The 27,962-nt window shown below is 47.3% G+C and overlaps 2 protein-coding genes across 3 annotated transcripts in view; one reads left to right on the top strand and one right to left on the bottom strand.

Moving 5' to 3' along the window:
* Window positions 1-1,976: 1,976 nt before the first annotated feature.
* LOC140393102 (uncharacterized) lies at window positions 1,977-27,962 on the bottom strand. 2 transcript variants are annotated; one of them, XR_011935490.1, is made up of 3 exons: window positions 26,991-27,962; window positions 25,169-25,328; window positions 1,977-2,431 (listed from the first exon to the last, which is right to left on the bottom strand). XR_011935490.1 is itself a non-coding variant. In XM_072479139.1 (3 exons), the coding sequence occupies exon 3, from the start codon at window positions 21,283-21,285 to the stop codon at window positions 19,099-19,101; it is 2,187 nt and encodes a 728-aa protein (XP_072335240.1). In that variant the 5' UTR covers window positions 21,286-21,783; window positions 25,169-25,328; window positions 26,991-27,962; the 3' UTR covers window positions 18,278-19,098. The 2 variants fall into 2 exon arrangements, 1 of the variants encoding a protein (XP_072335240.1); XM_072479139.1 differs by lacking the exon at window positions 1,977-2,431 and adding an exon at window positions 18,278-21,783.
* Window positions 26,943-27,962, top strand: part of inpp5a (inositol polyphosphate-5-phosphatase A) — a 752,293-nt gene continuing 751,273 nt past the window's right edge. Inside the window, exon 1 of the mRNA XM_072479145.1 lies at window positions 26,943-27,064. The gene's annotated coding sequence lies outside the window, so the exon portion shown is untranslated. The remainder of the gene's footprint in view (window positions 27,065-27,962) is intronic.

Raw genomic sequence — 27,962 nt, 5'->3', positions numbered from 1 at the left:
CTCCGAGGGTGAGAAGGGTGTTCCTGGAGTGGAGTAGAGATAGGGGGGGGCTGGCGCTGCCCAACCTCTGTGGGTACTACTGGGCCACCAATGCGACAATGGTGCGCAAGTGGGTGATAGAGGGTGAGGGGGCTGCATGGAAGAGGTTGGAGACGGCGTCTTGTGTGGGTACGAGCCTGGGGGCGCTGGCAACGGCGCCGCTGCCGCTCCCTCCAAGGAAGTATGCCACGAGCCCCGTGGTGGCGGCTGCCCTCAAAATCTGGGGGCAGTGGAGGCGGCACAGGGGGGAAGTTGGGGCTGCGGTGTGGACCCCAGTATGGGGGAACCACCGGTTCATCCCAGGGAGAACAGATGGAGGGTTTTTGGGGTGGCACAGGGCAGGGATACCAAGGTTGGGGGACCTGTTTGTGGACGGGAAGTTCGCGAGCCTGGGTGAGCTGGAGGAGATGTACGGGCTCCCCCCCGGGGAACACCTTCAGGTACTTACAGGTAAGGGCATTTGCCAGGCAGCAGGTGGTGGAATTCCCGCGGCTGCTGCCACACACAGTACAGGACAGGGTGCTCTCGGGAGGGTGGGTTGGAGTGGGGAAGATCTCGGAAACTTACCAGGTGATGCAGGAAGAGGAGGAAGCCTCGGTGGTGGAGGTGAAAGGCAAGTGGGAGGAGGAGTTGGGAGAGGAGATTGAGGAAGGGACTTGGGCAGATGCCCTAGGAGGGTGAACTCTTCCTCATCGTGCACGAGGCTCAGCCTCATACAGTTTAAAATGCTGCACAGGGCACACATGACCGGGAGAAGAATGAGCTGGTTTTTTGGGGGTGAGGACAGGTGTGTTAGGTGCTCAGGGAGCCCAGCAAATCACACCCATATGTTCTGGGCATGCCCAGCGCTGGAGGAATTTTGGAAGGGCGTAGCGAGGATGGTGTCGAGGGTGGTAGGATCCAGGGTCAAACCGGGCTGGGTGCTCGCAATATTTGGGGCGGCAGAGGAGCCGGGAGTGCAAGAGGCGAAAGAGGCCGGTATTCTGGCCTTCGCATCCCTGGTAGCCCGGCGAAGGATTCTTCTTCAGTGGAAGGATGCGAGGCCCCCAAGCATGGAATCCTGGATCAATGATTTGGCGGGGTTTATTAAGTTGGAGAGGGTGAAATTCACCTTGAGAGGGTCGGTACAAGGGTTCTTTAGGCGGTGGCAACCGTTCTTAGACTTCCTGGCAGAACGGTAGACATTGGTCAATGGCAGCAGCAACTCGGGGGGGGGGTTAACTTTACTTTATTTTTATTTGTGTTTTCGTTATTTAGACTGGAGGGTTTGAGCAGGTGCATATACCTGTTGTGTTAAGTCGGGGTGTCAATGTTAATTTATTATTTATGTACAGGGGGTGGGGGGTATGGAGGGTTGCTTTTCTAGACTGTGTTTTGTACTTAACCCGGTTGGGTTCCTTTTTCATTTTGCTATTGATATTTTATGAAAACCTTAATAAAAATTATTTGTAAAAAAAAAAGAAAGATGATGTAATGTTGATCCTTACAAACCTCAGTGATTACTTCAAATGCTTAGCAAATTTTAATGCCTTAGTTGACGTATGCAAACCTCCTGTAAGCTAATGTGAACTATCTCTCTGACAGGTATTGCAGAATCCAGTGCAGATTCAAAATCTGGAGTAAGGCTACATGATTACTTGCCACCATAAATGGAGGAACTGGAGGAGGGCAACATGTAGCCTCATGCAGAGATACCTCCTGGTACAGGTGAGGAAGCCTCGGCTCCAGGTGACACAGGGAAATTTGAGATTGCCTGGCAGCTGCTGCTTTCAGTCATAAACCCCTCCCTTCCCCCTCCCTCCCTGCCCTCCCTTGTTTCCCTTCCCTGCCCTATTTACAAAAAAGACAAAGAAGTGTGCTAAAGTGAAAAAAATACATTTTATTGTAAGAATTTTGGAAAAGTTGAAATAGTTATTAAACTATTTGTCATTCTGCAGCTGAAATGTTAAACTGATAACCTGGTATCAATGTTTTGTATTTATAACATTATATTTGTTAATAAATGCACTGCTGCCTCACATGCTGAGGATCCGGATTCGATCCCGGCCCTGGGTCACTATTCGCGTGAAGTTTGCACATTCTCCACCTGTCTGCGTGTGTCTCACCCCCACAACCCAAATGAGCAAAGTCGGTGAATTGGTCATGGTAAATTGTCCCTTAATTGGAAAAAGAATTGGGTACCCTACATTTTTTTTAAAATTGTTAATAAATGTTTTTCATTAAACTTTAAAACCTTCTGCAAATGCCTTATTCAAACATAAAACACAACATTTGAATATGAGATAATAATAATCGAATAACATATTGAAGTAAACAAGGCAGAAAATTATTAATGATCAACACGAAAAGGTCACAGATGTTGTTTAAGAGTCTCCCTGGTGTAATGTTGATCCTGCAAAGAACAATTAAAAAAGGAGTATGCATAAGAAAAGGAGGTGGTACACCAGTCCCTCTCCAGTCAATGAATGCTCTTGGACATTATAGGCCTGTTTTGCCTGCAGAAATAAATGGAAATGTCAAACACAGAGTCAGATGAAAGCTTGTGCCCAAGCAGACTTTTTATTTGTTCATGGGTTGTGGGCATTGCTGGCTGGGCTAGCATTTATTGCCCATCCCGGAGGGCACTTAATAGTCAACCACATTGCTGTTGTTCTGGAGTCACATGTAGGCCAGACTAGGTAAGGGTGACAGATTTCCTTCCCGAAAGTACATGAGTGAACCAGATGGTTTTTTAGGACAATCGACAATTTTCATGGTCACCTTTTAGACTTTTAATTCCAGATTTTTATTGAATTCAAATTTCTGCCATGGCGGGATTCAAAGCCGGGTCCCCAGAGCATGACTTTGGGTCTCTGGATTGCTAATCCAGTGATAATATCACGATGCCATTGCCTCCCCATATCTCCCAGGTGAAATTCTCCATTTGGGAGACTAAGTTCTCTCACCGGAGCTGAATTGCATGTGATTTGCTGCATGGATCTCACCCCCAACAACCCAAAGATGTGCAGGGTAGGTGGATTGGCCATGCTAAATTGCCCCTGAATTGGAAAACAAAAAGAATTGGGTACTCTAAATTTATTTGAAAAGAATAGACTGCATGTGATTTGCACTCCCGCTGGGAGCTGAATCACTGAGCATTCAGTATTCCTCGCCAAATTTATGCATGGTGAGGAATACGAGGGATTCTCAGGGGAATCCCGCTATCTGGCCGCCATTTTGAGCAGGTGGCCTATTGGCAAAGTCCTGCAGCCAAACACCCCCCCATTCAATTTCCAGCTCTGCAATTCAATATCACTTAAGCATGAAGGGGTGTGATTGGAATGCGCTTAACTCCTTTTGATGTGGTGGATGGGTATAAACATTATGGTTTCAGCACTTACTCATCCATGAAGATGAATGGAAAAAAGCTCACAGCTGTTTTGTGCAAGCTGTCAATCATAGCCCACTACCAGAAATGACTGAATAGCTTGCAGCAAATGGATCTGAGGGGTTTAAACACAGGTCACAGCTATTCTCTTTCCAGGAAAGGACACCTGGGGCGTCATTCTCCGACCCCCCCGCCGGGTTGGAGAATCGCCGGGGGCTGCCGTGAATCCCGCCCCCGCTGGTTGCCGAAGTCTCCGGTACTGGATATTCGGCGGGGGCGGGAATCGGGCCGCGCCGGTTGGCGGGCCCCCCCGCTCGATTCTCCGGCCCGGATGGGCCAAAGTCCCGCCGATAAATTGCCTGTCCCGCCGGCGTGGATTAAACCACCTTTTGAATGGCGGGGCAAGGCGGCGCGGGGCGATCTGGCCCCGGGGAGTGCCCCCACGGTGGCCTGGCCCGCGATCGGGGCCCACCGATCCGCGGGCGGGCCTGTGCCGTGGGGGCACTCTTTCCCATCCGCCTCCGCCACGGTCTCCACCATGGCGGAGGCGGAAGAGACTCCCTCCACCGCACATGCGTGGGAAACTGTCAGCGGCCGCTGATGCTCCCGCGCATGCACCGCCCGGGGATGTCATTTCCGCGCCAACTGGCGGGGCAACAAAGGCCGTTTCCGCCAGCTGGCGGGGCGGAAATTCCTCCGGCGTCGGCCTAGCCCCTCAATGTTGGGGCTCGTCCCCCAAAGATGCAGAGCATTCCGCACCTTTGGGGCGGCACGATGCCCGTCTGATTGGCGCCGTTTTGGGTGCCAGTCGGCGGACATCGCGCCGTTTCGGGAGAATTCCTCCCCTGGTGCTTCCAGGTAAGTGTTACAACTGTAATTATTTTCACTGCCCCTGGCTGGACTGCTCTCTAGCTTCCAGGCAGGGGTCCCTCTATTCAGGGGTCCATGGGGCTCAATCTAGTTAGTGGGGTCTTTATAGTGAGTTCCTTTAGTTAGGTGGGTCTCTGTGGGGTATCCATCCAGTTAAGAGGTCTCTGGGCGAGGGATCCTTCTGGTTAAGAGGTCTCTATGGGGGTCCCTCTAGTTAGGGAGTCTCTAGAAGGGGTTACTTTAGTTAGGGGCTGCCTGTACGGGCTCCCTTTAATTAGGGGGTCCCTGTGGGGCTCTCCCTATTAAGGGGGTCCCTTTGGCGGAGTCTCCCTATTAAAGGGATCCTGGGGGGGGGTTCCCTAGTTAGGGGTCCTTGGGAGTCTCCCTATTAAGGTGGTCCCTTAGAGACTTTTTCCATTTTAGGGAGTATCTGGTGGGTGGGGGGGGGAATCTGTTAGCGGAGGCGTAGACAGGGTGTCATTGTGGAGGGAAGGTGGCCCTCAGGTGGACTTTCGCAGCAACCCCCTTCAGGAGTTATCCCTTTGGTGCGCCGTGAGGTCTATCACGGCAGGTTCATGTTTGGTGAGACCTGTTGTAAATCCCGCCCAGGTGGTTCCCGGTCTTTGCAGGGCTGGAGAATATGGTGCCCAGCCCGGCCTGCCAACTGGGCACCCTTCCGCTGGCACACGGGCACATCCCCGATTTTGGCCGGACGCCCAATTCTCCGCCCGATCATGATTCGCGATCCTGCCACTGAGGGCTGGAAAATTTAACCCTTAGCAAGGAGTCAGTCTTATTTACACTGCAAGGGCTCATTTAGAGCATAGCCAATATCACTGTATTTGTGGCACCCTCAGAAAATTAGCAAACAGACATCATTGTGTGTTACCAAGATTGTATTTGATATATCAAAAGCTGAGTCAGCAGAACAACCATCATTCCCTTTCTTAACGTTTGCAGTAAGGAATTCAGAGGTTTTGGGTGTGTAAGCCTGTGGCAGCCATTGTTTCAATATCTAGTAGCTTGCATTTTTAATGTGTCTTCCTTACACAGTTCTGAACTTCGATGGGTGCCTTGGTTAGAGGAATTGCCTCACTCTGCACACTCTGCTGGGAGTGATCAATTTATTTCTCACCTCAACCTTGGATGTGGCCTTGCATTATTAAGCACCTATCTCTGTTTCAGTTCAAATTTCTAAATTTCTAGTCAGTTGAAAGTCCGAAAATCATATTTTAAATAAAACAAAGGTGTGACAAACCATGCTAGATGTTAACAGGATTGGTTGAGGCATCTGCATTGCTTTTTCTGTAGTGTTTGAGGAAACAATCAAAAGCTTCGCTAAGGTTATGAAACCAAAGGTAGTTTCTGTAAACACACTGCTCACTAGAACAAACAATTAACATTCCAACAACTGAAGAAATCCATTTGTCCAAACTCAGAACTTAAAATAAGCATTATTTCTAGTGAACAAAAACAACGCTGACCTTCATCCAGTCTATGAGGCAATGGATTTGCCCAGTTACATGAGGCGAGTTGGATTAATAAAATCATTCTGAAGATTCTATTATGCACTTGGAACCAAAGATGAATAAATAAACTGATCTGAGGGAGTCAATAAAGAAAACAAAATCTAAAGAAGCAATTAAAATATAAATAAAGAAATCACAGACACTCTAGACCAGTGAGATGTTTATTATGATGTGGAGATGCCGGCGTTGGACTGGGGTGAGCACAGTACGAAGTCTTACAACACCAGGTTAAAGTCCAACAGGTTTGTTTCGATGTCACTAGCTTTCGGAGCGCTGCTCCTTCCTCAGGTGAATGAACCGGACCGACCTCCTCAGAAGACAAACATGGGACACAACCGACAGAATACCCTTCGTCGTCCAGTACTTCCCCGGAGCGGAGAAACTACGTCATCTTCTTCACAGCCTTCAACACGTCATTGATGACGATGAACATCTTGCCAAGGTCATCCCCACACCCCCACTACTTGCCTTCAAACAACCGCGCAACCTCAAACGAACCATTGTTTGCAGCAAACTACCCAGTCTTCAGAACAGTGACCACGACACCACACAACCCTGTCATGGCAATCTCTGCAAGACGTGCTAGATCATCGACATGGATACCACCATTACACGTGAGAACACCACCCACCAGGTACGCGGTACATACTCGTGCGACTCGGCCAACGTTGTCTACCTCATATGCTGCAGGAAAGGATGTCCCGAAGCGTGGTACATTGGCGAGACCATGCAGACGCTGCTACAACGAATGAACGGACATCGCGCAACAATCACCAGGCAGGAATGTTCCCTTCCAGTCGGGGAACACTTCAGCAGTCAAGGGCATTCAGCCTCTGATCTCCGGGTAAGCGTTCTCCAAGGCGGCCTTCAGGACCCGCGACAACGCAGAATCGCCGAGCAGAAACTTATAGCCAAGTTCCGCACACATGAGTGCGGTCTCAACCGGGACCTGGGATTCATGTCGCATTACATTCATCCCCCACCATCTGGCCTGCGAAATCCTACCAACTGTTGGTACAATTCACACCTCTTTAACCTGGGGTTACCCCATCTCTGGATCTGTAAAGATTTAATCACCTGCTAATGCTCGCATTCCAAGCATTGTTTGGCATCTTTGAATCTGTCTATATATGTGTTTCTGGAACAGACCTCTTCATTCACCTGAGGAAGGAGCAGCGCTCCGAAAGCTAGTGACATCGAAACAAACCTGTTGGACTTTAACCTGGTGTTGTAAGACTTCGTACTATGTTTATTATGAATACAGTATTAGCTGCAAAAACGAAAAATCGAATGCGCTTTGACTAAGCTTCATTGCAACACCACAGGCCATGCTCCCTTATGTGTTTTCTCTTCCAGCGGTTTTCTGGATGTTTGGGTTCCTTCATGGTTACAAAGCAGTGACCTGAATTTTTACCTCGTTGGACAATCAGCAGGACTGGAAGCTGATGTGAAGTCTGCTCCCTTCCTCCACCAACTCCTGACAGTGATTTCATGCTGGCTGGCCAATTAACTGGCAGCCAGTGTGAAATATGCACTGAGAGAGGTTCAGCACTGTCCGGGAAGGGGGGGGGGGGGTGACAAGGCAAGTGAGGGTGAGGGTGAGGGTGCGGGCGGGCATGAAGTTTCACATGAGTTCCCTGAAGGCTGACAACTGCTGTGGAGATGCCTCAGGAAGCTGCAGTATTGTTACCGGATATTTGCACATGAAGAAGGCCACAAACTATCTCTAATTCAGCAGCAAACAACTGGCAGCAATACTGCTGGCGCCCCGACCTTCAAACATCGGTCCTTTCTTCTGCCCTGGATCAAAAATGGTGCAAAAACGTGAATGCCGCCTGGCCAATCAACTCGTACACCAGCATAAAAGTACACGGGCCACCAAAAATTCCAGTCATTTGGGGCCTTAAACTGGTTTAGTTGAAACTTTAACTGTCGGCTGGGCCGTTTCCGACCCCAGAGTGTGCCCACCGACCATGACATGGCGCAATGTCGCTATGATGTCGGGACACCTGCCCGATGCTTTCTTGCGCAATTTCGCGCTCGGTTTGACCAGCCGTGTATCCAATTACGACACGTAAAATTTAGGCCATGGTACTGATGTCCCAATAGCATTCCAAAATATATCATTGAAATCTCGCTTTCAAATGAGCCAGGAAATGAGAAAACTAGTAAAGAGTGTCATGTGACCTCAGGGGCTGGATGCTCAGAAAATAAATAGGATGAAGTCCACTTTGCTCAGTGGAGGTCCTCTAGATCTCAGTCTTGTGCTTCAAATATTCTTCCTCACCTTACAGCCAGGCTCTCCAGATACATATTTGTGAGACATGTATTCACCGATTGGATGCCATTTATCACCAACTATCGTGCGGCTCTACTTCTAGAGCTGTCCTTTTATTCAATTCACATGCTACCATTCTGTTCCCTTCTTTTTCGCTCTTCACTTTATTTTTCCCTTCAGCTCTTTCTCACTTTAGCTTCTTCCATTAGTTTCCTCTTCTATTATTGTTCTCCCTTCGCTTGACTCTTTCCTTTTCTTTGTTAATTATTGTCTTTTCTCGCGAATTCATTGGACCCCTGAAAATTGCAGGCCTTGGTAATCAATGTGGTAGCCGAGTGGAGTCCCTGAATTTGAACTGCTGACCGCTTGTTTCTCAGCTGAAAAATGGGATGCCAGCCCAGACGCAGAGAAGCAGCACATCACATTCTGTGCAATTCTGCAAGAAAATTGGAATCATAACTTCCAGTGATCCTCGTCATTGCCTGGATAACTGGTATACGTTACAGTCTGATGCACAGTAAGGATATTGAATGCTGCTTATTGTGCTAAGGTACTGTTATAAAATTCCCCTCTCTATGATTTCAACTGAGGTGCAACCGACTCAAAATAAATGGGTTATCAAAGCAGCTAAAATAGTCGAGAAATGATTTGTTCGCGCAATATCGTCAACAGTAATTTCTACTTTACTGATCCAAAAGGAAGCGGAAAGAATTAAGTTTAGTATCTAGGTTTCATGTCCTCTAGATCTCTTTGATACTAATACTTCCTACCCTAATTATATTTTATAAATACGTTTTCTGGTTAAGTAATAAGTCAAGTTCATACTAATGAAGATGGAGAATTCCCCCATGGCCTGCACATCCCTTTCCTTCAGTCTGCAACTGTAAAGGAAGACCTGGGTGAAATTTAAAAAAACAGACCTAGAAGATAAGCCTCTGAATTAAACTGCGACACTGCGAATAAAGGATCATTGTAACTGTATTGGTTATGTGCAAAGTTTGGAAGTTTTCTTTTTCTTGCATTATCTCAAATCACAGCTAAAATGCAAAAAAGAACTGCACACACGGGCCGATTGAATGACGCTGCCAGGTACTTTGACTTATCTTTTGTTTCCATCGATGCAGATGTGTCCCACTTTTTTTTCAGCATTTTCTCTCTCAAGTATCACAAATTGCTTGCACAACCCCAAATTTGCCAAAGCTCATTTGTTAAATATTGCAAAGGAAAAGCCTATTTAAATACACAAAGCTGAGGAAATGAACAAAAACTGACATGTTAAATTATGCTTGTGATGCTTTCTGGGGCAGACATAATGTGCTATATAAGTTCCATTAGTCTGCACAGCAAGCAATCATCTCAGGTACACGGAGAACTGGGTTGCATTGTGGCTGGTATTGGAAGGAAGAGGGCTAAAGTGCGGCTCGCATTTGAAACAGGACCAAAATTGAAAGGATTGCTTTTTAACAAGATTTTACAAAAGACATCTGAGAAAAAACCTTGAGATGGATGTCAAATTAAAAGGACTTGCATTTTATTTATTAAAAAATAGTAAATAATCATATAATAAAGGAGAATAGGAAAAATGTGTCTATTACTGATTAATTCCTCATTCCATGTAATTATTAATATATTTCAACTTCATCTTCCTGACACCTATATAATTACATTATTTGATTATTAATGTTTCAATTGTAAACCACTTGGTCCTGCATGAGAGTGAAAATTTTCAGTGAATGTGCTGCAATGCAGTTGGATGATGTGCCTAACATAATCAAATAGGGGACAATGTGTGCAAATTGAGTGGGTGTGAGGTTTCCAGCCGTGCTAAAAATAGAGGTATAGAAAATAGGAGCAGGCGGAGGACATTCGGCCATTTGAACCTGTTCCCCCATTCATTATGATCTTGGTTGATCATCCAACTCAATAGCCTGTTTCTGCCTCCCCCCCATATCCTTTGATGCCTTTTGCCCCAACAGCATTATCTAACTCCTTTTTGAAAACATACAGGGCGGAATTCTCCGTCCCGCCAGACCCAATTTCTGGTGCGCCCCCGCCAGCAGCGAGATCCTCCGCCCCGGCAGCCGGCCAATGGGGTTTCTACGCTGTTGGGAAATCCGTGGCCGAGAGAGCCCTGCTCGTGAAGCGGATGATCCCACCGATGGAGAACCCTGCAAACAATGTTTTGGCCTCAACTACTTCCCGTGGTAGCAATTTCCACAGGTGCACCACTCTCTGTGAAGAAATTTCTCCCCATCACAGTCCTAAATGGTCTACTCAGACTGGGACCCTTGATTCTGGACTCCTTCACTATCAGGACCATCCTCCCTGCATCTACCCTGTCTAGTCCTGTTAGAATTTATAGGTTTCTAGGAGATCCCCTTCAGTCTTCTGAACTCCAGGGAATATAATCCCAACCAACTCAATCTCAACAAATATGTCAGTCCCGCCATCCCAGGAATCAGTCTGGAAAACCTTTGCTGCACTCCCTCTATAGCAGTAATATCCCTACTCAGATAAGGAGACCAAAATTGCACACAATATTCCAGATATGGCCTTACCAAGGCACTGTATAATTGTATCAAGATGTCCTGGCTCATGTATTTGAATCCTCTCACCATGAAGGCCAACATAGCACGGTAGCATTGTGGATAGCACAATTGCTTCACAGCTCCAGGGTCCCAGGTTCGATTCCGGCTTGGGTCACTGTCTGTGCGGAGTCTGCACATCCTCCCCGTGTGTGCGTGGGTTTCCTCCGGGTGCTCCGGTTTCCTCCCACAGTCCAAAGATGTGCAGGTTAGGTGGATTGGCCATGATAAATTGCCCTTAGTGTCCATAATTGCCCTTAGTGTTGGGTGGGGTTATTGGGTTATGGGAATAGGGTGGAGGTGTTGACCTTGGGTAGGGTGCTCTTTCCAAGAGCCGATGCAGACTCGATGGGCCAAATGGCCTCCTTCTGCACTGTAAATTCTATGATTCTATACCATTTGCCTTCTTTACAACCTGCATGCTTACATTCAGCAACTGGTGTATGAGGACACCCTGGTCACGTTGCACATTCCCCTTTCTTAATTCATAGCCATTCAGATAATATCTGCCTTTCTGTTTTTGCTACCAAAGTTGATAATCTCACATTTATCCAGATTATACTGAATCTGCCATGCATTTTCCCAGCCACTAAGCTTATCCAAATCATACTGAAGCATCTCTGCATCTTTCTCACAGCTCCCCCTCCCACCCAGCTTCGTGTCATCTACAAATTTAAAGATATTACATTTAGTACCCTCAACTAAATCATGAATATATATTGTGAATATCTGGAGTCCCAGAACCAGTCCCTGCAGTACCCCAATAGTCACTGCCTGCCATTCGGAAAAAGACCCGTTTTTCCTACTCTATGTTTCCTCTCCGCCAACCAGTTTTCTATGTTTCCTCTCCGCCAACCAGTTTTCTATCAATCTCAGTACACTACCCCCAATCCCATGCACTTTAATTTTACACACTAATCTCTTAGGTGTGTGAGTGAGGTGAATCTATGAATCTGTGAATCTATGAAGGTGAGGTAGGAGTCATGGTTGATGAATTTGTTGGTTGCTGAGAGATGAGGCTGTGGTGAATTGAGAAACATTTGAGGCTAGTGCTGCAATTCATAGAATTTGGTTTTTGAAGATGAGTTCACTAAATTGACCACTCCTGCGACGTCATTAAGCCTCTCTCAGCTTTGCATTCAGGTCCTTGGGCTACATTCCCAGATTGATTGCAATAACTCTCTGTTCCATTGTTTTCTCAGAAATTGTTTGATTCTGGATAGAGGACCTCTCTTCCTGTCCACCTTCGAGAACAAGGCCTCCATTGCTGTGACAGAGAATCTTGGAGACCACGTTATACTATTTTTGTGTCTTCCCCATTTCCAATTGTCCTCCAAAGTAGGGAATTAACAGGAGGTGTGACAGCTTATTAGAGACTTGGTTCAAACGTGGATAAAAGAACTGAATTCCAGAGATGAATTGAGTGTGATTGCCCTTGATATCAAGGCAGCATTTGACCATGTGGCATCAAGGAGCCCTAGTGATCAGGGGGAGAACTATCCGCTGGTTGGAGCCACAAAAGAAGATGGATGTGGCGATTGGAGATCAATCATCTCAGCTCAAGGACATCACTTCAGGAGTTCCTCAGGGCAGTGTCCTAGACCCAACCATCTTCAGCTGCTTCATCAATGACGTCCCTTCCATCATCAGATCAGAAATTGAGCTGTTTGCAGATGACCGCACAATGTTTAGCACCATTCGCGTCTCCTCAGATAATGAAGCAGTCCATGTCTAAATGCAGCAAGACCTGAACAATATCCAGGTTTGGGCTGACAAGTGGCAAGTTACATTCGCACCACACAAGTGCTAGTTAATATCCATTTCCAGCAAGAGAGAATCTAAGCATCGGCCCTTGACATTCAATGGCATTATCGTAGCTGAATCCTCTACTATTGCCATCCTGGGGGTTACCATTGACCAGAAACTGACTGGACTGGCCATATTAATACTGTGGCTACATGAGCAGTACAAAGGCTAGGAATCCTGCTGTAAGTAACTCACCTCCTGACTCCGCAAAGCCTGTCCATCACCGACAAGGCACAAGTCATGAATGTGAGGAATAATCTCCACTTGCCTGGATGAGTGCAGCTTCAGTAACACTCAAGAAGTTTGGCGCTGAGGACCAGGGTTCGATCCTGGCCCCGGGGTCACTGTCCATGTAGAATTTACACATTGTCTGCGTGAGTTTCACCCCCACAACCCAAGATGTGCAGGTTAGGTGGATTGGCCACACTAAATTGCCCCTTAATTAGAAAAAAAAAAAATTGGGTACACTAATTTTATTAAACAAACTCAAGGCACCCATCCACAAACATTCACTCCCTCCACCACCGATGTATAGTGGCAGCCTTGTGTACCATCTACAAGATCCACTGCTGAAATTCACCAAGGCTCCTTAGGCAGCACCTTCCAAACCCGTGACTACTACCATCTAGAAGGACAAAGGAGCAGGCACATGGGAACACCACCACCTGGAAATTCCTCTCTAAGCAACTCACCATCCAGATTTGGAAATATATCATCGCTCCTTCACTGTCGCTGGGTCAAAATCTGGACAACAGCATTGTTGTTACCTACACCTCATGGACTGCAGTGGTTCTAGAAGGCTGCTCACCACCACCTTCCGAAGGGCAATTATGGATGGGCAATAAATCCTGGCCTCGCCCATGAATGAATAAAAAAGGAAGTATAATAATCAGACAGAGACCCTGATAAGAAGCCTTTTTTCAATCTGGACTTTCTTGTACAGTCATCATTGGTATGTACAGGGAAAGCTTCCAATCTCACACTGCCAGAAGGAACCTGACCTGCTTGGATGCACCTATCAGGAAATTAGGATGCACAAATCGTAAGTATAGTCTTCCAATTAATGTAAACAAAGCCTTGTTTTCTAATATGCACAACAGGTGAGTCAAGCTCCCTTTCAGCACGGACTGATTGAAGTGTTATTGAAATAAAGGAAATGAATGGATGGGACTGAGCTCATTGAAAGTGTTCATGGAAAGCATTTTGCTGTTAAATTCTAGTTTATATTCCTCAACAATGCTGCCTCAACTTTACTTTGTGTGTGTTTGAACATGTTCCTCCGTTATGCACGGCAATTTACTTTTACTTACAAACCCTGACTTGAAATCACCTTTCCAAGAACACATTGTTTTTGAATCTTATCCAGTACCATTAACATATCATCATAAACACATGTTGCGATGACTGCAAACCCACCTGGTAAAGCTATCATTAGTTTTTTTCAGTACGGAACTGGCACCTTTTCAGCTGTGTCTTGTTTTAGTCCCACATAGTTTAACCATCTGCTTGATTTACATATTCCTGTGCCAGCTCATGGACTCTAATCAGAATAATTACTTGTATTTCACTTGAATTCTCAACTATCGTGGCAAAAAATGCACATTGTCGTCAGTTTCAGAAAGGAAAGGAGATGGACTTAAGCAAAAAAAACCTTGCATTTCTAATGGCACATTCTTCAGAAATGTGGCAGAACGCAACTACTTTGAAATGTTGTCATAGGTTCATTGGCCTGGGGTAGAACGGACCTTGTTATATCTGTACGTCAGACCAAGTCGTATGCTGTGTTAATAACCATCTGTGAGACAGGATTAACAAGAATTAACTATACTAAAAATGTTGAGTTTTCCTTCCATCGCATTTCCTCGCTAATTTAATAATATTTAACCAAGTAGAATAATGAAAGCTGCTGAACATAACTGAGGAACTTTTTTAAATATGAAAAGTGAATGGATCTAAAATGGTAAGATTCTCACTGGGCTTCCTCCCCCATCCTTTCTCTTCAGATGTTCAAACTGTTGCAGTTTCTAGGTCAGTCGTTCTCCAGAGTCTTGCCTGTGAGACACCCTGATTTAATATTGATAGGTTATATAACTTCAGGGGCTTTACTGCTGCACATAATCCTAACCTTATGTAATGTTCACATATGTACTTCTCAGTTGGGTTGACTAACATGTGGGCATGGGAAACAAGGGCAATTCAATGTATCTCGCTGCTCCCCTCCCCACTTACTAAATCAGGAGCACTAGACTGAGCAGAATGAATTACGAGCGGGCTTCAAGGCAGAAGGTAGTGAGTGGGAGGAAAGGGTAGTTATTCAGAGTGGCAGGGGCAGCACGGGAGTGCAGTGGTTAGCACTGCTGCCTCACAGCTACGAGGACCTGGGTTCGATCCAGGCCCTGGGTCACTGTCTGTGTGGCGTTTGCACATTCCGTGTCTGTGTGGGTGGGTCTCAACCCGCAACCCAAAGATGTGCAGGGTAGGTGAATTGCCCACACTAAGTTGCCCCTTAATTGGAAAAAAAAAAGAATTGGGCACTTTAACTTTCTAAAAAAATATATATATATTCGGAGTGACAGAAAATGGGAACTGGTGTTCCATGAGGATCTGTGCTGGGACCGCGGCTGTGTCACAATTACATTAGGAATTTGGATTCTAGGATCAAAAACACAATTTCTAAATTTGCATACGGCACCAAATTGTGCGACGTGGATAGGCAACGCTGAGGATATTGCGAAACCTATAGAATGGGTAGATAATTGGCAAATGAAGTTCAACACATACAAATATGAGAATTTGGGTGGAATTTTCCCACATTTTGTCAGAGTGTCAGTCTCTGACTGAAACCCAGAATGTACCTCTCCAGCTGCACAGCTGGGTTTTTAGTCCAGATCGTGAGTTTCTCTGAAAGAAAAACTCAGTGGGCATGGAATGGCAGGTTATGATGGTAGATTTACATGAGGAAAGATGTGAGGAGGCTCAAGTGGAGCAAAAAGCATGGCCTGGATTGGATGAGACAAATGGCCTCTTCCTGTGCCTTGTTTTTATTCTTCAAAGTGTGCATCGCTGGCAAGGCCAGTATTTGATTCAGTGATGGCAATATGTAGTTACGCATATCCTATGTAAATCCTATGCAAACTGTAGCATTCCTTTAGAGGTCAGCTAACTCAGCAAGGGTACAATTTAAACAAGGGCCTTCCCATTCTATGCAAAATGGCTATTTCATTGGAAAAATTCATTATCTTGAACCACTGGGGAACCCATGCCTTTATTTCCAAGTGTCAGGTTCTCTTGTCCCACCATTGATAATCTCCTGGGCTGGCACATGGCCATGCTCTTCATAATACCTCTTCAGCTTCTCACGTTGCCAGTGTTACTTTTATGAGAAGATGCATTTGAATGTAGTTCGCAGACTGTCTTCAGAATTGAAAAGCAAATCACATTTTCAAATGACTGTTTTCAGACATAATTGCTGAATATCACATTTTTTGTATTTACTGCAGCAAAAATAAAGTTACAAGCCAAACGAATAAAGGCGGGGTGACACAGTTCAAGATCTGTCAAAAAACTCACAGCAGAAAAACAGGTGCTGTCTCAGGCTGGACGTTTAGAGCCCGATACGGTGGATATGGAAGTCGTGGCCCTAAAAATTAGCACCATCTCTCGCAAGCTTGTTTCCTGGATCGCTGCTGTGCCGAGCCATTTTATTTTCCCGGAGGCAGCATGGGGGTTGTAGGCAATAAAGCCACATACTCACAAGTGGCAGGTGGCCAATTGAGCCGCTGAAGGATCTATTAAGGCCGCTGACAGAGGCTGACTGGGATTTTCCAGTCAACCTCTAGGGGCTGAATTTTACAAGGGAATCAAGGCCCTGACATTGAGGTCATGAGACTGCACTTACTGGCAGTGGGACCTGCTCAGTAATCTTTCCACTGGCAGTCTCCTCAGTGGCCACGTGTGGGGGCATTGTCCAACTAAGGACAGCAAGAGGACTTCAAATGCTGCCAACGCCAATCACAGGACAGACAGTTCGGAATCCTTGGCAGCCCCACCAGAATAAGTGGTCAACGCCAAGGTACACAGAAAACCTCAGGTTCTGGACCAGGTTAGTTAAAAATTATGTTTTTAAATTACTGTGCCAAGAGCCAGAGGGTAAGCCCACCGGGGAGGTCTTTCTGGTCACAGGTGCTGCCTTCCCTTCCAGGAACCTATCCATTGTTCCATCAAATCATCTTCCCTGATCTGTCACTGGCAGGCTGTCTCTATTTAGCTGACAGCATCCCAAGGTGGTGGTGGAGTTGCACAACTACAATCCCTATGAATACTGTGGTAGCCAATGTACTTTTAAGGGAAAAAAACTACAGACAGGATTTTCCTCCCCCACATGTTCTGCCGCGGTGGAGGGTGACTGGCTAGTGGCCAGTGGCGGGATCTTCTGGTCCTGCGATTGTCAACAGGGTTTCCTGTTGAATGCATCCTTCGCCGCTGTGAAACCCACGACGGGACCATACGATCCGGCAAGCATGAACAGCCATAAAATCCAGTCCAATGTTTAATTTTGGGATGATGGTTCCTTTCAGGACTAGGTTTCTCTGAGAGATCATTTCTGACAATGCACCTGACTTCCAGGAAATGATCACATGACCAAGCTGCCTGGGCAACAAACGATGGGGAAAAAAAGGACAACCAGAAGTTAATTATAGGGGTAAGTGGGTCCCTGGCTGTGGTTCTGCATTCAAATTGTTTTGGTTTTAATTTAGAGCAATTCAACTGCTGATAAGGAACATCTCTCTTTCCAGTAGAGTTCACTTAAAAATCAATGTGCTGGCTAAAAGTGTTAAAAAAATTTGTTAATTTGTCAAAGGTGAGTTGAACTACTAAAGGTAGTCAAGCTGTGAAGAGAGAGAGGGAGAGATTTAGATGCAAGACAACAGAGTTAAGGACACTAGAACCAGGCAACTTCTGACCTGAGGTGGCTAGCGACACCTGTGTTGAAAGGGGAATCTATACCATTATTGTAGGTTGGAGGAGATTTGAAGGGGTAACCTTGCCAGAAGTAAAGAGAAGGCCCAAGAAATTGCAGACCCGATAAAAATCTTTGAAACAGTACCCAGACTAAATGGTAAATCTTCCAATTTCAGATGAGTATCTGATATGACGTTTTTGAGAGTCTAAGGCAAATGGGTGCAGAAAGCAAGTTGAGTTAGGAACTTCATTTGAAGTGCAAGTAACTGTGTTCACTCACCTTTAAATAGTCAGTTACATTATACATATTAAAATAGATTGTACATAGAATATAGAACATACAGTTCAGAAGGAGGCCATTCGGCCCATCGAGTCTGCACCGATCCACTTAAGCCCTCACTTCCACCCTATCCCCGTAGCCCAATAACCCCTCCTAACCTTTTTTGGTCACTAAAGGCAATTTATCATGGCCAATCCACCTAACCTGTAGGTCTTTGGACTGTGGGAGGAAACTGGAGCACCCGGAGGAAACCCACGCAGACACGGGTAGAACGTCCAGACTCCGCACAGACAGTGACCCAGCGGGGAATCGAACCTGAAACCCTGGCACTGTGACACCACAGTGCTAGCCACTTGTGCTGCCGTGCTGTCCACCAACAAAGTATTAATACTAATAATGTAGTTATTAGTATTCATGTACTTTGATTTTTGTGTAGTCAATGTTTTTGATTTAAGCTGTAAACCTGTGGTGTCATTCTTCAAGTGAGTACCTGCGCCTTTATATTCTAAAATATATTTTTTAAACTTAACTGGTTCCGAATGAGGTCACAATAAGATCAATAACTTGAAAGGAATCCAGAAACAACTTGGATGAAATAAATTAATGACAAAATTTCATTTTTTAAAAAGTTTTACTTTAACAGTCAAACCCCAAACCAACATAAAGTTAAACATGCAATAATGTACAAACGGTATTTCACTTGAAAATATACATTTCATTTTAAATAGCGGTAGAAATTGGCAGTTGTCAAAGATAAGTCCTCTGAAACTGCAAGCACTCACATCATTCCCCATGATGTGGAGATGCCGGCGTTGGACTGGGGTGAGCACAGTACGAAGTCTTACAACACCAGGTTAAAGTCCAACAGGTTTGTTTCGATGTCACTAGCTTTCGGAGCGCTACTCCTTCCTCAGGTGAATGAAGAGGTATGTTCCAGAAACATATATATAGACAAATTCAAAGATGCCAGACAATGCTTGGAATGCGACCATTAGCAGGTGATTAAATCTTTACAGATCCAGAGATGGGGTAACCCGAGGTTAAAGAGGTGTGAATTGTGTCAAGGCAAGACAGTTGGTAGGATTTCGCAGGCCAGATGGTGGGGGATGAATGTAATGCGACATGAATCCCAGGTCCCGGTTGAGGCCGCACTCATGTGTGCGGAACTTGGCTATAAGCTTCTGCTCAGCGATTCTGCATTGTCGCGCGTCCTGAAGGTCGCCTTGGAGAACGTTTACCCGGAGATCAGAGGCTGAATGCCCTTGACTGCTGAAGTGTTCCCCGACTGGAAGGGAACATTCCTGCCTGGTGATTGTCGCGCGATGTCCGTTCATTCGTTGTCGCAGCGTCTGCATGGTCTCGCCAATGTACTACGCTTCGGGTCATCCTTTCCTGCAGCGTATGAGGTAGACAACGTTGGCTGAATCGCACGAGTATGTACCGCGTACCTGGTGGGTGGTGTTCTCACATGTAATGGTGGTATTCATGTCGATGATCTGGCATGTCTTGCAGAGATTGCCATGGCAGGGTTGTGTGGTGTTGTGGTCACTGTTCTGAAGACTGGGTAGTTTGCTGCAAACAATGGTTTGTTTGAGGTTGCGCGGTTGTTTGAAAGCAAGTAGTGGGGGTGTGGGGATGACCTTGGCAAGATGTTCATCTTCATCAATGACGTGTTGAAGGCTGTGAAGAAGATGACGTCGTTTCTCCGCTCCAGGGAAGTACTGGACGGCGAAGGGTATTCTGTCGGTTGTGTCCCATGTTTGTCTTCTGAGGAGGTCGGTGCGGTTTTTCGCTGTGGCGCGTTGGAACTGTCGATCGATGAGTCGAGTGCCATATCCCGTTCGTACGAGGGCATCTTTCAACGTCTGTAGATGTCTGTTACGCTCCTCCTCGTCTGAGCAGATCCTGTGTATACGGAGAGCTTGTCCATAGGGGATGGCTTCTTTAATGTGTTTAGGGTGGAAGCTGGAGAAGTGGAGCATCGTGAGGTTATCTGTGGGTTTGCGGTAAAGCGAAGTGCTGCGTTGACCGTCCTTGATGGAGACGAGTGTGTCCAAGAATACAACTGATTTTGGAGAGTAGTCCATGGTGAGTCTGATGGTTGGATGGAACTTATTAATGTCATCGTGTAGTCGTTTCAGTGATTCTTCGCCGTGGGTCAAAAGGAAAAAAATGTCATCGATGTATCTGGTGTATAACGTCGGTTGAAGGTCCTGTGCGGTGAGTAGGTCCTGTTCAAACTTGTGCATGAAGATGTTGGCGTATTGGGGTGTAAATTTGGTCCCCATGGCTGTTCCGTGTGTCTGGATGAAGAACATGTTGTCGAAGGTGAAGACGTTGTGATCCAGAATGAAGCAGATGAGTTGCAGAATTGCGTCTGGAGATTGGCAGTTGTCAGTTTTGAGTACTGAGGCTGTTGCAGCAATGCCGTCGTCATGGGGGATGCTGGTGTAGAGTGCCGAGACGTCCATTGTGACGAGGAATGTTCCTGGTTCAACTGGTCCATGGTTGCTGAGTTTCTGTAGGAAGTCCGTCGTGTCGCGACAGAAGCTGGGCGTACCTTGTACGATGGGTTTCAAGATGCCCTCGATGTAGCCAGAGAGGTTCTCACACAGTGTCCCATTGCCTGAAACGATAGGGCGGCCTGGTGTGTTGGCCTTATGTATTTTCGGGAGGCAGTAGAGATCTCCAATGTGGGGAGTACGTGGGATGAGAGCACGTAGGGTGCTCTGAAGATCTGGATCCAAGGTCTTGATCAGTCTGTTAAGTTGGCGGATGTGTTCCTTGGTCAGATCTGCGGGTAACTGTCTGTAGTGTTCTTGGTTGTTCAGTTGTCGGTATACTTCTTTGCAGTAGTTCGTTCTGTTCAGTACGACAGTGGCCCCTCCTTTGTCTGCTGGTTTGTTGACGATGCTGCGGTTGGTCTTGAGAGCGCGGATGGCATTGCGTTGTGCTTGGGTGACATTCGGGGCTGTCTTGTGAATGCGACTGATGAATCTGGCATTGACGCGACTCCTGACGGCTTGAGCATACATGTCGAGTCTAAGGCAGCGGCCTTCCGGAGGGGTCCAATTCGACTCTTTCCTCTTCGGTTGCCGCAGCGCAGATCTCTCGGTCTGCTGTTCCGGTTCATTGATAGTCTGCTTGGGTTCGCTGTTGGCCTCTTGGGGTCTGTGGAAGAATTCCCGGAGCCTCATTCGCCTGATGAATTTCTCCGTGTCTGCCGCGAGACTGATGGTGTCCATTTTGGTGGTGGTGCAGAAATTGAGCCCTCTGCTGAGGACTTCGATTTCGTCTGGTTGAAGGGCGTAGTCCGACAAGTTGACAATAGATTTCCCTGTATTGTTTTCTACTGTGGTACCGGGGGTGGCTTGGTTGCTGCCGGTGGTGATGCCAAGTTTCTCAAGCTTTCTGTTCTTGGTGTGCATATAGGTGGCATAGTATTGTTGTCTCATCTGTTTGGCGGTGTTCCGCAGCTGATCTGCTGCGTCCTGAGCGCAAGTTGAGAATATGGCCTCTATCTTGGTTTCCAGGTTGCTGTAGAGTTGGCGGACAAGGTGGTTCCCCATGTAACAGCACTAGCAATCTCAAAGTTCTTTAATTCAGCCTCCAGTATGTAGGATCTCTCATACTTTTCACACTCACTGGGTTTCGCCCTCAGGTTGATTTCACCTGTCCGCGGTCCCTGGATACTGTTTAACCCTAACAAGGTACATTTCTAAGAACTCTCATCTGCGGGTCTTGCCATCCTTTTTTAAAAATAAAGTTCAGAGTACCCAATTCATTTTTCCAGTTACGTGGCAATTTAGCGTGGCCAATCCACTTAGCCTGCACATGTTTGGGTTGTGGGGGAGAAACCAACGCAAATACGTGGGTCTTGCCATCCTGATGGTGTAGCTTTAAGAGTCCCTTCACAATGGATCAACGAGCAACATTCAGTTCACAATATGCTTCTCTGATGCAGACACGTAGCTCTTTAGCATGTCTGAGCTAGTCACTCTGCTTTTAGCATTCAATCCCATTTAGCTCGCTTGCACACTGCTTTACCAAGAGCTTCTATCTTCTAGCTGCCAATGAGAAAATTAACATTTTTGTAACGAGCTTTGCTTGCTTCTCTTCACATGAATTCTGTGTTCCACTGCAGCACAACAGGTTGAAACATAATACTATCCAATTTGCTTTCATTATTCTTTTATTTTAGCTTTCATCCCCATTGTAACCTCCACCAGACTTTAACTTTTCGGAAGTCTCATGAACTCTTAATTGAGGTTTCCAATTACACTCCTTTCCATAATTCTCTCTAGTTTCACTTTGGATTTAAAGGGATATCTCACCCACACAATCTTTTTCAAAATGTTGATGGCAATGTAAAAGGACCTCTAACTGGGTCTTTATTATGGTAATTGGCAGTCTACCTCCCTGTAACAGCTTGGAGAGAAACTTGGAATGGGAGAGGAAGGAGCCATTTGTCATGATATCCACATCAGCATATCATGGTGCAATCACACACACTGATGGACAGGCAGTTGGACCAACCAGCACACACATAACATCGCAGCCAATCACCAGTGAGAGCACACGCACTATAAAACAGGGAACACCACAGTTTCCGCTAATTCTATCAGGAGATAGCTCAGAGCTCACAGCGTGCCACTCAGACATAGTCCATGTGCTGAGTGCCTCACTAAGATAGTGATAGGGCTGGGTCCACAGGTTAGCTGGTGAAGCACGTACCCAAGCCAGCAGTTAGTTGTAACCATTGTTAAGACAATAAAACAGAGTTGTACCATCTACAGCCGTGTTGGATCATTTGTGCAGCAGAACACCCAACACGACACCATTGTCATGGTGCATGTGGGTACAAACTCCATAGGTAGGAATAAGATAGAGATTTTTCAGAGGAAGTATGAGCGGATGGGAGCAAAATTTAAAAAGAACAATTATAAAAGTAATAGGGCGGGATTCTCTCAGCCTGGGGCCGGGCCAGAGAATCCCCGCTACCGGCGCGAATCAGGCCTCGACGGCCCGACGCCGGCACGCAATTCTCCGCAGAACGGAGAATCGCCGCCATTGGCACCGGTGTGGTTGGTTTGGCACCGGCCGGGGGCCGCTCAATGCAGCCGGCCCGCCGATTCTTGGCCCGGGATGGGCCGAGCGGCCGTAGGGAAAACGGCGAGTCCTGCCGGCGCCATCCACACCTGTTCTCAGTCGGCATGGAAGGGTCGGGGGTCGGCCTGTGGGGTCGGGGAGGGGGGTCTGACCACGGGGGGCTTCCGATGTGGCCTGGCCCACGATCGGGGCCCACCGATCTGCGGGCCGGCCTCTCTGGCTGGGGGCCTCGTTTCTTCCATGCCGGCCCCTTTAGCCCTACGCCATGTTGCGTCGGGGCCGGTGCATTGAAGGAATTCACTGCGCATGTGCACTTTGGCGCCAGCGCCACTGCGCATGCGCCGATCCCGTGGCACCCAGTTAGCGCCGGGATCAGCAGCTGAATTAGTCGCCAGAATTAGTCGTTGGGTCGGCCCATTCACGGCGTCGTAAAACACAATTTTGTTTACGACGGCGTGGACACTCTGCCGTGGGATTAGAGAATCCCGCCCCCAATCTCTGGATTACTAAAGTGGACCAGTAAATATGATCAGAGTAGCAAAAGCGGATTTAAACTAACAGAGGAGAATGATGATTCAGATGAAGAGAAACTTAGAAATCCATCGATAAAAAGTTGAGGCAATAGAAAGATATACCAATGTGACTAAAGACAAGGGGCAGGATTCTCCCTTTTGAAGGCTAAGTCCAAACGCCCGCTGGAAAATGGGCGAGAATCACTCTGGCGTTTTTCCTCGAAAGTCCGGGGTGATTCCCCATTTTCCAGGGGGCTAGCAGGGTCCCGGTGTGCGTCCCACAGTTCTGGCTGCCAGCAGGGCCCTGCTGTCCAGACCGAACCGTCGCGCATGCGCACGGCGGCCCACTTCGGCGTGGGTGCCGCTGACATGGCGGAGCCACACAGCGGGCCCGCGCGGAGTAAGGTAGGTTCTTCCCAGATCGCGATGGTCCGTCGATCGGTGGCCCCCGATCGAAGGCCTGGCCACCGCTGAGGGCCTCCCCCGGAGTCAGATTCCCCCCGCCCCTCCACCAGGACCGCCACCGTGGCCGCGGGACGTGTTTCCACCGGGTGGTACCAGATATGAACCACGCTGGCGGGAACTCGGCCGGGCAACCACAGAGGATTGCTGCGGGGGCCTGTTCCAACGGCCCCCGACTGGCGGGTCTACGGAGAAGGCCGGATTTCCGGCGTGAACGGCTATTCTCCGCCCATGCGGTGGGCGCAATTCTGGCGGGGAGGGTTGGAGAATCCCGCCCCATCTTAGTGGGGCAGGAAGGGACAGAGAGTTCAAAAGCTATAGTGCATCAGTGACTATGATCCATGCAGCAATAGTAGTGAAAAATAAATTTGAAGTCACTTTATCTGAATACATGGTGCATCTGTATAAATATAGATGAACTAATGGCACATATAGAGATCAATGATAAGTGCCATTACAGAGAAATGGTTAGAAATTGACCAAGGTTGGGAAATAAACATTCCAGGGTACGCAACATTTTAAAAAATAGCCAAAATAGAAAATTTTAAAATCGCATAAAGACATTAGTGAGAAAGGATCTTGGCTCAGAATTCAGGAAATAGAATCAATATTTGCAGAGATTAGCAATAGAAAGGGTTAGAAAACATTGGTGGGAACACTTTATAGGCCCCTAAGAGTAGTTGTACATTTGGGCAGAGCATTAAATAAGAAAGAATTGGAGTTTGTAATCAAGGCAATGTAATAGATGTGGAGGGTGTTACCTTCATCGAGAAAGGACCGATCAAATTAGCAAGGGTGGTGTGGAAGATGAGACGGTTGAATGCTATAATGACATTTTTCTGGGTCAATATGTTGTGGAACCAATCAGGTTTCAGATTTAAAATGGTGCAACGAGGCAGGGTTAATTAGATGTCACAATAAAAGACCAACGATAAATGGTGATTGAATTGAATAGAATAGAATTCTACTTGAAGTTTACAAGGAGATTGGAGTACATTAATCAAGAGGACTTACTACAATTGTACAGTACCTTGATGAGACCACATCTGGAATATTGCAGGAATTTTATCGGCCCCGGTGCATTTGAAGGTGGGGAGGGAGATGGGGGACATGGAAAATAAAACACGTACCCATCACCTGCCTTCCCACCCATCCCTGAGCCTTTCCCATATTATGGTGGCTAGGTAAAGCATCAGTCAGCCCACCCACCCCCTAGGCCTATTGGGGCCCTTAACTAACCAATTAGTGGCCAGTTAGGGGCTTCATTCTGCCTGTAGTGCAGGAATACACATGGTTGGACAAGGCAGAATAAAAGGCCAACTATCTACCTTTGCAGCGTAGGATAAAAGGCGGGAACGAATGGGGTTACCTCCTTTGACGGGTACCCTGCACCCATCGGGGGCACTCTGTTAAAGTAACACTCCCCCAGACATCCGGTGGCAGCCAGTGGCTGAGCGGGCACACGAACGGTCGCTCCCACCTGGAAACTTCTTTTTGGAACTTTTTGACCCGAGGACCAGGCTCCAAACCTGTAAAAAAGCAAACCTATCAGACACCCCTCAACAACTGTCCTATAAGTACTCTTTCTATGATAATCTATGGTGGTTCCCCTGTCGAGGCTTCTATCATAGCGTCCTGTAGGCCCGGGCTTCCTCTGGGCTTTGGTGAAGCCCTCCTTCCCGACCAACTTCCCGAACATCCTTGAAATGAACTTGGTTAGGCTCCTACCTTCTGTGCCCTTTGGTAGCCCGACGATCCAGAGGTTCGTCTATCTTGGCCTTTAGTGTCATTTGGGCTGCCGCCAACCTCGTTATTCGACCTCAAGAAAAAGCGATTCATTTGTCTTGCTCGGTGACCGCCTTCTCCACTTCCCAGATTGTCGCTCCTTGTGCCTCCAGCTGTCACTCCACCCTGTCCATCGACGCACTCATGGGGCCAGTGAGGTCTCGATTGCCGTCTTCATCGCCGTCATTAGGTCCTCCTTGACTGCATCCCTCTGCTTTTGGAGTTCTCTCGAGATTAACTCCATCAGCCCCTCCGTCAATGACTGGGATGACTTTGTTGACTCTGCTGGGTCCGCCATGCTGCATTTGCGTGGCCACGTGGGACCCCTGGTTCCAATGTTGGGGTCTTTCTCCACCTGCTTTTGCTCCCCTTGCGACCTGTCTGGTGGTTCGCCGACATCCTAAATCATAGAATCATAGAGTCCCTACAGTGAAGAAGGAGGCCATTCGGCCCATCGAGTCTGCACCGGCTCTTGGAAAGAGCACCCTACCCAAGGTCAACACCTCCACCCTATCCCCACAACCCAGCAACCCCAGCAACACTAAGGGCAATTTTGGACACTAAGGGCAATTTATCATGGCCAATCCACCTAACCTGCACATCTTTGGACTGTGGGAGGAAACCGGAGCACCCGGAGGAAACCCACGCACACACGGGGAGGATGTGCAGACTCCGCACAGACAGTGACCCAAGCCGGAATCGAACCTTGGACCCTGGAGCTGTGAAGCAATTGTGCTATCCACAAGGCTACCATGCTGCCCCAAACACGGGGCAACAAAAAACATGGAAGCATGTTCATCTTAGTCGACTGGACCCTGCCCGCCAGGAACAAGGGAATGTTAGCTCACCTTTGCAGGCAGGCCTTGACTTTACTCACCAGACTAGTATAATTCAGCTTACGAAGCATGGTCCAATCCCAAGCCACCCGCAGCCCCAAATACCTGAGGCTAGATCTGGCTAGGCCAAAAGGAAGCACTCCCAGGTTGGCTCCCCTCCCTGGGGCACTTACTGGAAAATACTCACTCTTTTCCAGATCTAGTTTATATCTTGAAAAAGAGCCAAGGCTCTTCAGTCGCTCCATTATATCGCCCGTAGTGGGGATCGGGTCCATCACGTAAAGCAAAAGATTGTCAGCATACAGGGACAACTTATGCTCCAGCAACCCCCCACCCCCCATCTCCTTTCACTTACCTGAAACCCTCAATGCGATAGTCAAAGGCTCAAGCACCAATGCGAACAGGAGGGGGGACATCGGACACCCCTGTCTCCTTCCCCTGTTTAACTAAAAGTACCTCGAACTCATGGTGATGGTACAAACATGAACAGAGGGAGCCTTATATAACAAATGTACCCACAACGCAAGCCTTGATCCCAACCTGAATCTCTCCAAAATCATAAAGAAGTACCTTCATTCTGCTTTGACGAATGTCGTTTCGGCGTCTAAAGATACGATCACCTCTGGATTGGGCCCGGCAGCGGGGTAAGAACTATATATAATAATCGCCGCACATTAGAGGCCCCTTAACAAATCCTGTCTGATCTTTGCCAATTACCTCAGCACCAACACCTTAGCCAATAACTTCGCTCCAACATAAAGTAATGAGATAGGACGGTATAACAAACACTCCACGGGATCCTTATCCTTTTTCAGTAGAAGGGAAATCGATGCTTGCCCAAGCGTTGCGGGAAAGGAGCCCCGGACCAGAGTCCTTAAACATCTCTACTAGTAACAGAACCAACTGCCCAGCAAACCTCTTTTAAAACTCCTCCTGGAAACAATCAGGCCCAGAGGCCTTACTTAACCTTTTGCATCCACTCTATCACTACAAGGACCTCCTCAGGAACCAAGGGTGCCTCCACTCTTTGCGCCTTTCCTCCCCACCATAGGGAACTCTCAACCCTCTAAGGACTCCAACATATCTGACCCCACCTTCGGCGGCTCCAACCTGTAAAGCTTCTTATAGAAAGTTTCAACTGCACTGCCATCTTTCTCTGGGGTGGGCACCAGCCCATCACTCGAGTCCCGAACCCGGATAATCTGCCGAGAGGCCGCTTGCCGTCTCAGCTGGGGAGCTAAAAGACTGCTGGCTTTCTCCCCACATTTGTAAATAACCCTCCTCGAATGTTGCAGCTGGTGCACTGCCTTTCCTGTTGACAAGAGATCAAACTGCAATGGCAGCTTCTTCTTACTTGCCAGAAGCTCCGGGGTTGAATCTTTCGAGTACCTACAGTCCATGTCCATAATCTCGTCCACTAGCTTCTGGTACTCCTCTCGAGACTCACTACCCACACTTTTTGCAATACAATCTCCCCCTAATCACTGCCTTCAGGCCTTCCACAAAATGGAGGGCGAGACCGGGGAGCAGACAGCGAGGGGG

Source organism: Scyliorhinus torazame, chromosome 16, assembly GCF_047496885.1.
Source record: "Scyliorhinus torazame isolate Kashiwa2021f chromosome 16, sScyTor2.1, whole genome shotgun sequence".
Classification (NCBI taxonomy): Eukaryota; Metazoa; Chordata; class Chondrichthyes; order Carcharhiniformes; family Scyliorhinidae; genus Scyliorhinus; species Scyliorhinus torazame.
Note: the sequence above shows the minus strand (reverse complement) of the source record. Positions and strands in the feature narration are given on the sequence as shown.

Excerpts from the sequence above, each read along its gene's own strand:
- LOC140393102 (XM_072479139.1), bottom strand. The coding sequence starts at position 21,285 with ATGGGGAACCACCTTGTCCGCCAACTCTACAGCAACCTGGAAACCAAG.